This window comes from Sebastes umbrosus, chromosome 23, assembly GCF_015220745.1.
Source record: "Sebastes umbrosus isolate fSebUmb1 chromosome 23, fSebUmb1.pri, whole genome shotgun sequence".
NCBI lineage: Eukaryota > Metazoa > Chordata > Actinopteri > Perciformes > Sebastidae > Sebastes > Sebastes umbrosus.
Window position 1 is genome coordinate 19,575,794 of NC_051291.1, and position 14,885 is coordinate 19,590,678.

At 42.8% G+C, this 14,885-nt stretch overlaps 3 protein-coding genes across 4 annotated transcripts; 1 reads left to right on the forward strand and 2 right to left on the reverse strand.

The window, feature by feature from the left end:
- Window positions 1–110: 110 nt before the first annotated feature.
- LOC119482491 (small lysine-rich protein 1) lies at window positions 111–1,201 on the reverse strand. Its single transcript, XM_037760025.1, has 3 exons — window positions 1,112–1,201; window positions 941–992; window positions 111–385 (listed from the first exon to the last, which is right to left on the reverse strand). The coding sequence occupies exons 2-3, from the start codon at window positions 941–943 to the stop codon at window positions 137–139; spliced, it is 252 nt and encodes an 83-aa protein (XP_037615953.1). The 5' UTR covers window positions 944–992; window positions 1,112–1,201; the 3' UTR covers window positions 111–136.
- On the reverse strand, window positions 343–12,391 carry dhx57 (DEAH (Asp-Glu-Ala-Asp/His) box polypeptide 57). Of its 2 annotated transcripts, none has more exons than XM_037760019.1 (27): window positions 12,274–12,391; window positions 11,651–11,684; window positions 11,365–11,547; window positions 10,896–11,231; window positions 10,557–10,760; window positions 9,515–10,422; window positions 9,228–9,412; window positions 9,003–9,124; window positions 8,382–8,577; window positions 8,099–8,223; window positions 7,778–7,911; window positions 7,607–7,661; window positions 7,316–7,530; window positions 7,068–7,184; window positions 6,860–6,956; window positions 6,385–6,558; window positions 5,954–6,154; window positions 5,450–5,726; window positions 5,197–5,292; window positions 4,429–4,512; window positions 4,130–4,267; window positions 3,801–3,875; window positions 3,540–3,674; window positions 3,249–3,449; window positions 1,112–2,369; window positions 936–992; window positions 343–385 (listed from the first exon to the last, which is right to left on the reverse strand). In XM_037760019.1, the coding sequence occupies exons 3-25, from the start codon at window positions 11,541–11,543 to the stop codon at window positions 2,226–2,228; spliced, it is 4,398 nt and encodes a 1,465-aa protein (XP_037615947.1). In that variant the 5' UTR covers window positions 11,544–11,547; window positions 11,651–11,684; window positions 12,274–12,391; the 3' UTR covers window positions 343–385; window positions 936–992; window positions 1,112–2,225. The 2 variants fall into 2 exon arrangements, with proteins under 2 accessions (XP_037615947.1, XP_037615948.1); XM_037760020.1 differs by lacking the exon at window positions 12,274–12,391 and adding an exon at window positions 11,802–12,245.
- Window positions 12,392–12,992: 601 nt separating this feature from the next.
- morn2 (MORN repeat containing 2) lies at window positions 12,993–14,567 on the forward strand. Its single transcript, XM_037761072.1, has 6 exons — window positions 12,993–13,333; window positions 13,460–13,492; window positions 13,600–13,650; window positions 13,725–13,831; window positions 13,937–14,073; window positions 14,381–14,567. Exons 1-6 carry the CDS (start codon window positions 13,327–13,329, stop codon window positions 14,481–14,483), a joined length of 438 nt encoding a protein of 145 aa, XP_037617000.1. The 5' UTR covers window positions 12,993–13,326; the 3' UTR covers window positions 14,484–14,567.
- Window positions 14,568–14,885: the final 318 nt, after the last annotated feature.

Genomic DNA, 14,885 nt, shown 5'->3' on the forward strand with positions numbered 1-14,885 from the left:
TCAAAACTTGGTATACTTGGGCTACGTCTCTACAAATGTGTCCACCAGATGGCGCCATTAGCAAAGCATTTAAATGTAACTCATTTCAACTAAAAAGACGAGAAATTCAATTAGGTTTGGCAAAATGTATAATTTACTATTGCTTCTTCCGTTTTGCTCCCTTCTTCTTTTTATCTGCATTTGGCCACCCAAATCCTCTGAACTTCAGACAGTCCACTGCGTTGTGAGAAATGTAGTAGACGTTCTCCATGGCTGCTGGGCCGAGGATGTCCACCTCTGTCTTGGTGGGTTTGGCACTGGCGGACCGATTTTTGGGTGTTTTTGGACTCCCAGTCTTCTTCGTGGGCCTAGAACTTTGTGACTTTGATTTCCTGGATTTGGTGGGCTGTAAAAAGAAAATACAAGTGGTTTATAAATCTAAGTTTAAAACAAGACTGACAGATGAACATTTAAATGACTCCATAAGAGTGAACCTAAGTGGATACACTCCAGCATACACCTCTCTTGTTGACTCCATGCAGTGCCAGTCATCTCACTAACTGTTATGCATGTGAACTACAGATGGTGAAGGGAAGTGATGTGATACAGTGATATGTGGACAGACAGAAAATAAGGACAAGTAAAATAAGTAACAGTGTTTTGTTTTCTATGACATTAAGCTGATGTGAATTTAATAATGTGAGCTTGACACATTGAAAATGTAAAGAAATGCATACAGAAAAAAACATGCACATGCTGAATTTAAGATGTTTTGATACAAAATGGGAGTGTTGGATATCAACATGTTCTAAATCATCACACAAAAGAAGCTTATTCAGCTGGTTTGTGTGGAGCTGAGGAATGTGAATAAATGTTACTAATAATATAAAATGTGAGTAGCTCTCAGCCACTTTCATTTCGTCAAAGTAGCTCTCAGAGGAAACAAAGTAGTATACTTTACCATGATGAAAGATGTCAAGGTCACTTCCAAAATGATGGGATTATTTACCCATCTGTAAAATGAGAAGTATACACAGAAGGATGATATAATTAATAGATCCATGCAGTACATGAAATTCAAGCTTTAGCACTTAAAATTGTCACAAATTAAAAATATACATGTACACCTTACCAGTTCTGGACTTGGCACTGTTGTAAGTGGCAACTGAATGGCTCCAGCTGGGACAGCGATACCCCATTTGTTTATGTTCTGTTGTCGTAGAGACAGATCAGACTGAATGAAGGGGTTGGCCCCTCCAAGCCTGTAAATTCTTTTGTTGCACCCAAGACGTAGTTAGCCCTCAAATACAACACAAAACTTAAGAGATGAGCGCAAAAGGCAAGAATTTAACATTTCAATTTAAATAAAAGCCAACAACAAGCTAGTATTTTTGCTTTTTTTTTATTTTTAGTGCAGTGGAATTCAACACTTGTTAAGACAATAAGCTTTCAAATTCTTTGGCAATTCTCACCAAATTCTCCTGATTTAAAAAGCCCTTGCATTCACAATGTGAAAGTGTAGTTTTTGACATCACTGTAACATTGAAATACATTCAGTGAATGTAAAAACAGCCGAATACCATGCAGAAGCTCTCGGATCTCTCAATCATGCAATACAAATAAATATTAACAACCATAGCAAGTATGCAGTCACTTTGAGTGTACGAAATCCAATATGGACCCAAGAAACTTCTCAGTTGTGAGCGAGACACGCACAACCCAAAATAAAAAATGCACTTTATACAAATTAAATGACACCGAATTCAACAACCAACCGTGTGCCAATTTACTGCACATACAGTAGTAGTATGGCATCAAGAAACAAGACCTCTTCTGTTGTTGAATTTAAGTGTCAAAATAAGACGCTTTTTTGTGGATCACCTGCATAGTGACTTATCTTTTTGTCTGAAGGCAGAATTTGGTTTAAAAAGCCTCCAGTGCAGCAACACAATAATAGCTTTGTACTTCATGTAAACTGATACTTATGATAAAGTGTCAGGTGGTGACAGCAGCACTTCAACCCGAGGACCTCCCTTCAAGTACAGCATGTACCCTGTTGATCTGTCTGTGATAGATGTGATACAAATTTGAACCAGTTGCAGGGTTGTTGACCCCCATGACATTATCAAAATCACTTTGTGGCAGTGATGCAGGAGCAGACAAACATTATTTTACTGCAGAGCTCCATGCATTTAAGCCCTTGAGGGTGACAAAAAAGGGTCGAAAGGGAGCGTTAAGTAGCAGAGCTACTGCGTAGAGACGAGGTGGACTATCATGTGGATGATGCGGGAGCCGCGGGGACAGCTGCACAGGTCCATGCTCGGGTTCCGGATTTTGTCCTCCAGCAGCTGGTCCAACTCCCAGCGCAGCTCCTTCACCAGCTCAGCCACCTGGATAACACACACACACAGTTTTTCCAACTTTACCTTTCTGTTCATCACTATGAATACAGAAATCATAGCAGTACACAAAGAATGTAGAATGTCATTTTGATTGTTATTATGCTTATTACTATGATGCCGTCTTTGGAGTCCTCGTAAAAGCCTTTTAAGCATATTAAACAAGTTTACAGACAGCTTTTACAACGTTAGCCCTCACACACAGGTTTGGGCTATGCTTATTTATCATCAAAATATCACAGTGTTACTAAATTTCAAACTAAAAAACATCTGCAAAGACACTTTTAATATATGTGCAAAGATATTCCAAACAGCTTTGTGCTTGTGATTCTAAACTATTAAAAGGTCCCATATTGTAAAAAGTGAGATTTTCATGTCTTTTATATTATAAAGCAGGGTTAAGTGCTTTATAAATACTGTTAAACTATCAAAATGCTCAATATACAGAGAAATACACACAGCCTGTATTCAGAAATTGTGCGTTTGAAACAAGCCGTTAGGATTTCTGTCTATTGTATATTTGTGATGTCACAAATATACAATATTTAGACCATTACACGGTTTTAAACATAAACATTCTAAATATGTCCCAGTTTATTTCCTGTTGCAGTGTATGTGAATAACATCAGCTGACAGGAAGTAAACATGGACCCAAGCTGTTGCCCAGCAACGCAATTCCGTTGAAATGCACTAAAACAGAGCGTTTCAGACAGAGGGTAAATACAGGTATATTCAGGCAGACAGTACGAGGAAAATAAAGTTGTTTTTTTACATTACAGCATGTAAACATGTTCTAGTAGAAACACAAGTATGAACCTGAAAATGAGCTGATATGGGACCTTTAAAACTCTGTTATCTCTGATCTCTGACCTGATGAGAAGCGGCAGCGAATCGGATCCATCCATCGTCGAGGGAGATGACAAACTCTCCCTTGTGCAGCTCCATGTTGACCTGCCCGCCTCCAAACAGCACAAGCGGGTAGACAGACACCATGCTGCAGTCCCTGATGAAGATACGGCTCGTCTTCACCTTCTCGTGGTAAACCAGGTAGGGGCTGTTATAGTGGCGAACCTGGAGCACAAAGGAGAGGGTCAAAGGGCTTGTTGCTCCAACTAGCTGTTGAATACAAAGCCACATCTTTTCTCTTTTCTCTCATCTCACTGTGTAGTTGACGGACGACGGGTGCACGTGGACGCAGCCGTCGTCCTTGGTCATGAAGCGGAGCTCGTTGGCTTTGGGCTGCATCTTCATCGCTCCTTTGCTGGTCATCTTGTAATTCCCCTGAGGAGATCGTACCTGGAACGAAAAGGTCAAACACAGGAGTGTGAAGCCAAGTAGAGATAACAGGCATGGGACAGTTTTAAAATGATTATACACTTGCTTCAGTTTCTTATTCTGATGACAGAGAGAATGAATATACACCTGGACCACGTTGGGGTAGAGGGCGGCACAAAGCATGGCGGACATCAGCCGGATGTTTTCCGAGTTCAAGTTAGCCTGGAAAGGAATGACGTTTATCATTATTATCAGAGGTTAGATTGTTGGGTATCTGTGTGCTTAAAAGCAGACTGAGATAAGTAAATTCCAAGTGACATATGCAGCTGATACTATTGAAATAAATTCTCTATAAAATGAGTGAGATAGAGGTGCTAAACACTAAATATTATACAACTGATATATTAACGTGTATTGGAACAACAAATAAAAACACCTCCAGCACTATGATGCATGTGTGTGTGTGTGTGTGTTACCTCGGGGCCAGTGGCCTCTAGAACACCATCGGTGCCTTTAGAGCTCATGCGCTCTATAGTCCTGGCCCTCAGTCCTTCCTTGATGAAGCCAATGTCAGACAGCAGCTCAGCAAACTGCCTCTTCAGACTGGCGATCTCCTGCACAGTTAACGCAACAGACATGTTTTTAAGAAATTAATGATTTGGGGGAATTTTTTTCACCTTTTTGTTACACAATTTTAAAAGATAAGATAATCCTTTATTAGTCCCACAGCGGGGAAATTTGTAGAAGAGAATGGATTAGGTCACTTCTGCCTCACCTGTAAGCCTCGCGAAGACAGGAAGTTCTCCCTGCAGTAAAGGTAGCCGGCCTGGTGGCCATTCTTTGCAGCACAGCACCATCCCTGCAAGAGAGGGAATATCCATCACATCGATCATTTGAAACATTCAGTCAACATTTCTACATATAAATGCTGGTTTTGCGTAATTTTACCACTAAGATAAGTCCAATCAGTACCAGGGTTATTATTGTAAAGTAAAACTGAAATTTAAATGAAAATAAGCAGCAAAAAATATTTTTAGTAAACTGAAACTAAATAAAAACTAAATTCTTTATGAAGAAATAAAACTAAACAGACACTATATTGCCTGGTAAAAAAAACTATTAAAAATAAAATAAAAATGAACATAAATTCATTTCAGTTTTTTAGTTATAATATATCATTACTGAAAAAAGGAGACAGTATGACACTGACCCACACTAATTGTACGGACTTAACATTCCAGGAGATGGCGCTATGTCGCAATTTCTTCACTAAAGTAGAGCGAGGAAATAACATTAAACACCATGACCATTCCTACACAGCTCTCAATATATTATGTACAGTATCTCCTGTATATGTAGCATTACATTATAACAAAAACTAAAACTACTGTAAAACTAAATATATAAAAACTAAAACTTTCTGAAAAACTGAAACTTAAATCTATCTAAATCTAGCAAACACACTCTGAAAACTAACTAAAACTAAAATGAAATGAAATCGAAAAGTCAAAACTAAAATAAAAACGATCAAAATGATCAGTACCTTGTATGCCTGTAACAAAGCTAGATGGTCACTACTGGCCAGAGCAAAGGCCTGTTTCTTTTCATTGGCTTCTTCCCGCTTATCCCATGGAGACACCTGGAAAACAGACAGAATAAGACACTTTTGATTACTAATAATCATTAAGTGGGTTCTTCTGTTAAAAAAAATAAAACTGGTTAAGGATACTAAATCAGCATTGTGATGCCAAAGAGTGACACATATGGTCTCTCAACAGTGGCAAGCCGTTTCTTACAAATGGTGATTTGAAGGCCAGACTGGCAGCGATGGTGAGTGCTGGGTCGAGGCAGCGAAAGATGGCACCGAACAGCATGAGTTTCCCGATTCTCACGTCGACGGGCAGGCAGGCCAGGTGGTAGCCCAGCGGGGTCAGTTTCTCATCTGCAGTTAGAGCTCCAAGGTCCCGCAGGCGCTGCTTGGCTGCGTCCAAGCTTCCCATAGCTGGGGGCTCGATGAGCCGAGAGAAGACGGACTCCAGCATCCGCTCGGCAAACACATCCAGGATCTTGATTCTGTCGGAGAGAGGGGGAAATGGTAAATACTAGCATGGGGAGATATTGTTTTGCATATCCTAAAATCTGACACGATGCTGTCTGAAGAGAAGACCCTCTCTTTTTCCCCTCTATTTCCAAGCATAAATCCCAATAATCAGGTCAATACATAAACCTCTATTGTTTGCATTTACAGACACACACAAAAGCAGGTTGGCATTGTGCAAAGAGCAAACAGATGGATCTACCGGAGGCAGAGCTGCTCTAGAGGCACTCTCTGGATCTCAGGCAGCTGTTGCTCAGCCAACTGGTGTTCGAAGCAGTGGCTGGTGAAGAGGTGGAAGCAGACCCCCGAGGCCACGCGACCTGCTCGACCCTTCCTCTGCAGAGCGTTGGCCCGAGAAACCCATGAGTCCTCCAGGCTCTCCATGCTTTTAGTCGCATCGTACCTGAAAATAGAGCCAAGAAGAAATGAGAAATGTAGATTTTAAAATAAGTCGTGCAACACTCTATCCACGTCAAATCAGATACGTAAGCAAATTATAAAACTACTGTTTGTTTGATTGTGTGTGGCAACAAAAATGTGGTACAATTAACAACCATTGTTCTCTAGAAATCACAAATTGACATACAGTTTATCCAAAGAATCAACATAACATCTGTTCACTTCACAGGTTACCTTTTCTCCTTCATCTTGCCAGAGTCGATGACATACACCACGTCGTCAATGGTTACCGAGGTCTCGGCGATGTTGGTGGAGATGATAATCTTTGTGACACCCTCTGGGGGCCGGCTGAAAACTGCCTGCTGCTCCTCATTGGACAAGGTTGAGTGGAGCGGGTACACCACACACCTAATGAGGGTAAAGTACATCCACATTAGTTACTGTAGCGTCTGTTTAGATTTCAAGCACAGCCAAAAATGTCCTGTGACTGGGACAAGTTTTCTTTCCATTTTATTGTGAGCTTGGTCTTTCACTATTGTATGTGCTAATTACAGCTATTTATTAAAAGGTGCAATCTGTAGACAAGGATCATATGTTTACAGTTTTTGGTTTTAAAAATCGTCAAGAAATTCAGGATTGCCCCAGAAAGGACAAAAAAAGAAATGAACATGGATGCTAACAATAACAGGAAGTGACTTTAGACACAGACCTGGTCCCCCTCCTGTTGTTGAACATTCTGTTGGACATGAGCTGCTCGTAAAGCGTCTTGATCTCAGCCAGGCCTGGCATAAACACGAGCACTGCACCTGGATACAGAAACCAAAAGGTTACACCAACATAATCAAAGTTCACACTGAAACTTCCAAACAGTCTTGAATTCACCTCGACTCGACTGAGTATACACGGGTGATTCTTACCTTCAGGGTAGTTGTGTTTTCCATCTACAATCCACTCCAGAAGGCTCTCCACCAGGTCCATGTTGATCTTATCCAGGTCCATAGCAGCAATAGTCTTCAGCACAGACTTCTTAGTATCTGAATAAACAGCAAAACAAAATGTAACATGTATGCATTAACAGGCAACAACTGATTGTTTCGATAAAAAAAAGTTTAAGAACCCATACAAGAGATCAGCTCAGTGTATGATACTTGTTCTTAAAACTCACCTTTGAATCTGACCGTGAGATCCTGCAGGCTGAGCTGCTGGTCTGGGATGGAGTCTTTGACAAAGTCCTTCTTAGAGAAAGACATGAAGTTCCACATGTCATCACCCAGGTCGTCCACCACGTCCCTTTGATCTCCTCTGTTTCCTCGTCCACCTGTGGAAGACGAATTCTGTTTCCCTGAGCGCATGTAAGGGCTGCCGTCCTCGATGACATAGCTGGGGAAAAAAAGTAAACGTATTCACAAGCTGAGTTTGGTTAAATATTTGTTGGAGAGAAGGCGGATGTACTTACCGAGTTTTATCGAGGGCATCTTCGAGGAAAAACTGGTCGACAGGAAAAGTACGCCCTGAAATGAGAGAAATTCACTGAGTGGGGAGAGAAACAACCTACGGAATGAGGAGTTGAACATGTAACATGTGTGTCATGTCTAAAATAGATACCACCAAGTGGCTAGTTAGTTACCTGGTATGTGGATAGTGGGACAGTCGTAATAATACTCAGAGAAGAGGTTGGCATTAAGCGTGGCACTCATTAGAATGATCTTCAGGTCTGGCCTCTGCATAAGCAGGTCTTTTAATACCAACAGCAGGAAGTCGCTGACAAAGAGAAGATGAAATAGAGACGGACAGTGACTAAGTTAAAAAGGAGTAAATATTACTTGCCTGTTTGAGAAGGTAACGTCTGTGCTTGACTGAATTACAAAAGCTATTTAGTGACGGCTCAAAACGCCTGAAGAAGGTGCACACGTTCTGTACCATATGTGAGTGATCTGCATAATCTCACCTCTCCTCCGTTCGCTCGTGCACCTCATCCACAATGACGTGTGTGACGCCTGTGAGGTCTGCCTCGCCCTCCAGTCTCCTCAGTAACACGCCGGTGGTGCAGTACAGCAGTCTGGTGGCAGACGTCTGACAGAGGAGAGCAGAGAGCAACATAAGAGAGGATATAAAGCTGGACTACATATACTCAGGATAGGACTCAGAATATGTTGCATATGATGAAGTCCTTTGGACCCAGTGACTATAAGCTGATACTACACACATGTACATGTCAAATGTGCCCGTACCCTAACTGTCTCCAAGCGGATCTGGTAGCCCACTGAGTTGCCCAGATTCTCTGCACGCTCCTGTGCTACTCTCTGGGCCACGGAGATGGCAGAGATGCGGCGTGGCTGAGTACAGATGATATTGGCCACCTGGTCCGCTGGACCGTCCAACGAGGCGTCCAGAATGAACTGAGGGATCTGAGTGGTCTTACCACACCTGCAGAGCAGTAACAGGAAACAAACATTAAACAGAATCATATCTGACACAGAGAGGTATGAATAGGCCAAGCATCTTTATATCTAGCAGATATGAGAAAAGGGAAAGAATAGAATGGCTGTGCAATTAAACAACACAACATGGAAAGAAAGTGTCAGAGTTATTAAAGTACTGTAAAGTCATATTTTTAAAATCTTTACATCAAGAGAGTGTATAAAATGTGGATTCAGTCTTGATAATCACATAATAGGAAAGTACTGAGGACCAGAATGTAGCACCAGTCACAATAAAAGCGTAAACATAAAAAAACACTTCAAATTTTCCATACACCGTCATCTATAACCAAATCACATATGTATAAATAGCATTTAGCCAATTTGAGCCTTTGTGAATACCAACACTTAACACTGCACTGTGTGACCCACCCAGTCATCCCGCTGATAACCAGCACCTGGCACCGGTCTAACACGTCAAGGATGTTTTCTTTTTCATTCCAAGCCGGCAGTTTCCTCCTCTGCTCCAACATGGACCTGAAACGCCCGGATGACTGGAGGGACAGAAGAACAGCAATCCATTAAAATACAAGCATCGTGTCAGAGAGGATGTGAAATAAAATAAAAGGTAAAGATCCGTCCTCTTTTTTTTTTTACCTGTTTCTTCTTAAACTCTCGGCACAGCTTGCCGTTTTCTTTCAGTAGGTTGTCTATCTTCAGGTTGTGCTTAGTCACCATCTTCTTCCTCAGATTGACGTAGCTCTCAGTCTCGACTGGAACAGCCTCATCCTCGTCGTCCTCATCCCTCTCATCCAGCTCCTCTGCCTCTCCCGTCTCTTTCACTTTAAACACAGTAGTGGGATTTCAGCTCGTATACACACACACAAATACAGTGTTCTATTTGGACAATAAATAATATATAGTAATTCATCTTGTTGACTCACGATCTGTGGGTCTCTGGTTGGTAGGTGGAGCAGTCCTTCTGCTGTTGGTATGATTGCTGCTATTGGTATTACTACTCCTGCTTTCCTCAGAAGCATTGCTCCTCACACTCTTACTCTTTGCCACAGCAAGAGGGGGTGGAGGAAGCACCACAACAGGCGGTGGTGTGCTGTATTTGTGATGACTGACAGCTAGCAGTTCATTCATGGTAGTTTCATTTTCACATAGGGTGATCAGAGTGTAAACAACAGGCTCGTTGTCCTCTGCTGCGGCCAGCGCTTCTCCGAACAATCTTTCAGTCACGCTGAGCCTCCCTGCAGCCCCGAAAGACTGGTCGGTGGTGCTGAAGGCAACTATTGGTGCCTGAAAAGGGTAACGGTTTCCTTTGGGGAATCGGACCTCTAGTTCATACTCGGGTGGAGAAAAGCTGCTGAAGCCCGGCTGGCTCGGGCCGTTCGGGTCGGGGGAACCAGCCCCAGATCTCCCTTTGGTGGGGAGCTCATGCTTAAACTTGCATTTGTTCCCAAACCGGCAGCCTTGCCCTTTCATAAAGAATCGGCAGACATCTCGGATGTTAACGGCTCCATCTCCACCACCTCGACTCCCAGCTTGACTACCATTCTTGACTGCATTGTCTGAGAGGAATAAGAGGTCCAGGGTTACTGACCAGACTGTATTGGCAATGCGCTCGCTGAAGCGCTCACCAAAAATGGCAGCTAAGGCCAGAGCTTCCTCCTGCCTCTGGCTCAAACACTCATCCATAGGAACCCCTTTAAGGCCATCGGGGGAAACTGCTTTCTGGCCGTAGCGCTCACTGAAAACCTGCTGGAGGAGCTGTTCCAAAGTGGCCCCGAAATCCCCTCCACCAGACTCCAATGCCCTCTTGCCGCGCTCCCTGTCAAACCCATACCTACAAAAAGATAAGATGAGAAAAACAAAGGGTAGGAAGATAAGGGAAATATTCATCCAACATTATTTTTTTTTAGGTTTCCGACAGGGACAATTGACAACTGTCAACTCCAAAATAAACAAACTGTGCTTCACCTGCAGAGTTTTCCTATGGCAAATAAGGAGATGACAGGTTCAGGGGTGGGCCGTTCATCATCAGACTCTGTCTCATATGCTGGGCTCTCTGCCTTCTCCAAAGGCTCATCATTAGTGGCCCAAAACTGGCCTTCGTCGCGGTGGTCCAGCTCATCAAATTCCTCCTCATTCTCTTCTCCCCCCGTATAATCTGAATCAGATTCACTGAGGCAAAGAGGATAATGAGTTCATGTGGAAAAACATCACTTAATTGAAACATGTTCTGGCATTCCAATGGGTCTATTTAAACAGATAAAGGGATGTAGCATATTTGATGTATATTTAGTAGAATAGACTCACTCATATGGCGCATCAAAGTCCTGGGCCTGCAGATTCCGCAGAAGCTCCTTGAGTTGCTCTTGGTTTTCATTAGTCATGAAGAGCTTCTGCAAGGGCATGGTGCTCATCTCCGGTCTGATGCCGTCACTTGGCTTTGGGCTCGTTCGTGGCCTCGCAAGGGACCTTGGGAGAGGCTTGCCGCTGCTTTTCCCACCGCCTCTGCTGTCCCTGTCTCGATCTCTACCTCCCCTTCCTCGACCTCCATCCCTTCCTCGGCCTCCATCCCTTCCTCGACCTCCATCCCTGCTGCCACCACCACCACCACGCCCGCTGGCACCGCCTCGTACTTTGGCAGGTCTGGAGGCAAAGCCAGGTAAACAGAGAGAGAGAGGGAGAGAGAGGGGAACAGGAGAAATGAGGTTAAAAGAGGAAATCGGCAGGAAATGAGCACACTGATAAATCTGATCATTCTTTCATTATAAATGCATACCTGCTGGGACGAGGGGGTCCAAAATCCACGCTGAAATCATCATCGTCATCCCAGCCACCAGCTCCTCCTTTCCTACCTCCACCTCCGCCACCACCACCTCCACCTCTACCTCCACCTCTTGGCTTGTTAAACTTCCCCCCTCCTCTGTTTGGCTTCCCGCCTCTTCTCCTTGCACTCATTTCTCTGTGAAAACACACATGAACAGTTTCATATAAATAATACATTTCAAGCAGTCTATCTTCAAAGCATCACCACCAACACAGCTGTTATCCCACAGTATACCCACCTACAATGAGTGTCCTCTCATAGCAGCAACCAACCTGTGAAGAGAGACATCAACTGCATAGTTTGAATGAATCTTCTCAGCCCTGGAAGTGTACAATAATCCTGGATAGAGTAGAGAGAGCTGCTGGTTGCAGGGCAGGCAGCTACTTTACATCTACTGCAGTGCACAGAGTCGCTCTTGGCTGTGTGGTGGCTCACTGTGGCAACTCAGTTCAAGTGCGAGCAATGTGATGGTGGCTGACACACACACAGCGCTGGTGGCTACAATTATGCAATCAAACGGAGAACTAACGACCCAACCAGGGCGAAGATCCACTTAACTCCACCCCCTGCCTGTCTGGCTGACAACGTGTTTAGTTTGCAAGTTATAAAAGCACATGACATAGCTGGCATCAGCAGTAACGTGGTATTGTGTCAAGCTTCTGCTAGCTAACAAGCTAACAGCTAGCACCCTCATTCATGATTTAACGAGTTAGCAGAGAGAAGCTGTCGCACTTTGTGAGTCAAGTCGAGAGGTTTAAATGCGTAAGAATGTATGTAATGTAATGTAAGAAATATATCATAAAGTCATAAAGTATAAAACGTACTTGAAAAACGTAACTTTCGTAACTAGTGTGGACAAACCTGAGCAGCTGTTCAACCACCGGTAGCCTGAAGCTCTCTCATTGGTCCAAGCTCAGAGATCAGAGGTTGTTTGTGATAATAACCGGAAGTGACGTTTCGAGGAACTAGTCCATGGAAAATTACTAATTTAAAAAAAAAGATTTTTTTTAACCAATATCTGTAGGTTGTTGGACTAAATTAAAGGCGACATATATTGAGTTAAACTACATTTTTATGAAAAAAAAACACTTTTGTAAGCTACCGTAAAGTAGTTAAGGTCTGCACCAAATCTTGTAACCATCAGTGATGGGAATTCCGGCTCTTTTTAGTGAGCCAGATCATTTGGCTCAGCTCACCAAGAAGAGCCGGCTCTTTCGGCTCCCAAACGGCTCTTCATTTTACCACTTCTGCAAATCTAGCGATGTTTTGACCTATAATTAGTATGTGTGCACATATATCACTTAAATTATTCAATTTAATTATACTAAACCTTATAATTTCCAGAATACCATAACTTTACATGCTGCTTAGTTTCCGACTGTCACTCATCTTGTCTGCTATTCGCGCACCACACTCCTCTCTTTTTCTCTCCTCCTCTTCCTCCTGCTCTGTACCTGTAGACCGTCAGCGTGCCGTGCACCCCCGCCTCTCCCTGCTTGATGGTATGATCATTGTCTGTCATCACCTGATTGGTCGCACGGACGTCATTAACACAACATTCAGTCAAAGTCAGTGCATGGAGTGGCTGTGGCGCAGAGAATATCATTCTATCATTCTGCCTTGAATTAATTAAAGAAAAAAGAAAAAAACGGCTCTCAGACGGGAGCCGGCTCTTATCGTTAACTTAAAAGAGTCGGCTCTTTGAACCAGCTCGTTCGCTACCGACACATCACTAGTAACCATGGCAACTAGAGTTTGCGTAGAGCTGGCTGCTACACAGAGCTGACCGCTTGTTTTTAGGGTGATTTACTGAACAAATAGGACTTTTCACATTCAGTAATTTGGCCGGTAACGGTACACAGCGTTTCCTGTCGGTTGTGACGACCATCTGCCAGCTGGAGGAAGCTGTCTCTGATGTCTGGTGGGGTGTGATTGTGATCTTCTAACACCCAGCAGCACACACACACACACACACACACAACTCCTTCTGTCTCTATCTCTATCTATCTCTATCTGCTGTCTAATGTTGTATCATCTTCACTCTTAGACAATAATAGAAGGGGTTCTTTAAAAAGTCAAGGTAAATAATATTTTATTTATTTTATTTTTATCTAAAAAATATAAGTTTCATACCTGCACATGTTGCTGACAGATGAGGTGCTTCAGGTAATACATATTTGTTTACAGGGGAAGGACCTATAAAGGTGTCTTACATTTTCCCAAATGAAGACAGATATGGTGAGTGATGATGCAACTTTACACTTTTACATCACAGTTACCATCTGTGTCAACTTCTCCTCTATTCTCCACAGAGGGGAAGTGCAGCAGTTGTGCATCAGGGGTGATGATGAGGAGCGGTACCGGTAAACACACCTCAGCAGGTGGCATCATATACACTGGAGAGTGGCTTGAAGACAAAGTATGTATTTACTTCTTCTGGTGTCTGTTATTAAAGACTGTATGGTTGTATTTTCCTCTGTGGTTAGTCATATGTGCTCGCTCTCTCTCTCTCTTTCTCACACAGATGCACGGTAGAGGCACCCTGCAGCATCCCTCTGGAGCACTATATGAAGGAGAATTCAAAGACAACATGTACCACGGCACGGGAACATATACCTTCCCTGACGGCTCTACTTACAAAGGTCACTTTCACAATAACAGGTAAAAGGCAATCCAATTTGGTGCTTACTGTGTCATTAATGTTTTTGGAAAAGAGCCATGTCCTTTAGGAGTTTCCAAATGATTATCCTGTAGGGATATGGTCTAATTGATGTGCAGCGGTTCGGGTTAGCCCTCTGTTATAACCACAATAAAGCAGCATTCCCAAAGCAATCACTTTAACATGACATTTCCCACTTACAGTGTTTCACATATTAGCCACTTGAACCCCAACATTTCAATATTCAGATCCAAGACTTACAATTATATCAAATGTGAGATTATGATGTCCTAACTGGTTGTGTTCCAGGTTGGTGGGAGACGGGGCATTCACAAACACAGAGGGACAGGTTTGGATGGGGGAGTTCCACGGCAAAGCAGCGCTGGGCCTGAAATTGCAGCACAATACTTAGGCAAAACAAGCGTTATTGTACTGCACTGTATAAAACACTGAAAATGAAAATTAAACTATATTTTAAAAAAGACTAAGCTCAAAATGTACATGCGTTCAGACTGTCTTTGTCTGTATATTTACTGTACTAAATGCTAACAGACAGAACCGTGTTTCTCACACACATGTATTTCTTTGCATTTGTGTTTAAATATCAATGCAATCATTGTCTTGTCTCTTGCCTGGACTCATTTTCTCAGCTGTATCTACTGCTTTACTGGTCGTGGTGCTCCTACACAGCTTCATTTCACTCCGAAAATATCACAATTTTTCTGGCCCTAACTCTGCTTTTATGTAGCAGCGACAGTCAAGGTGCATTACATGCTACACTTAGTAGCTAACTAAAATAAATCCAGGAATACTA

Bases quoted from the DNA above. Each gene is read 5' to 3' on its own strand.
- dhx57 (XM_037760019.1), bottom strand. From the start codon at position 11,543: ATGAGTGCAAGGAGAAGAGGCGGGAAGCCAAACAGAGGAGGGGGGAAG. The intron at 8,578-9,002 runs GTGGGTCACACA...ACTGCTCTGCAG, and splicing joins GTTATCAGCGGGATGACTGG to GTGTGGTAAGACCACTCAGA. The intron at 4,268-4,428 runs GTGAGGCAGAAG...TTAACTGTGCAG, and splicing joins TGTCTTCGCGAGGCTTACAG to GAGATCGCCAGTCTGAAGAG.
- morn2 (XM_037761072.1), top strand. The intron at 13,651-13,724 runs GTGAGTGATGAT...TATTCTCCACAG, and splicing joins CCCAAATGAAGACAGATATG to AGGGGAAGTGCAGCAGTTGT. The intron at 13,832-13,936 runs GTATGTATTTAC...TTTCTCACACAG, and splicing joins GAGAGTGGCTTGAAGACAAA to ATGCACGGTAGAGGCACCCT.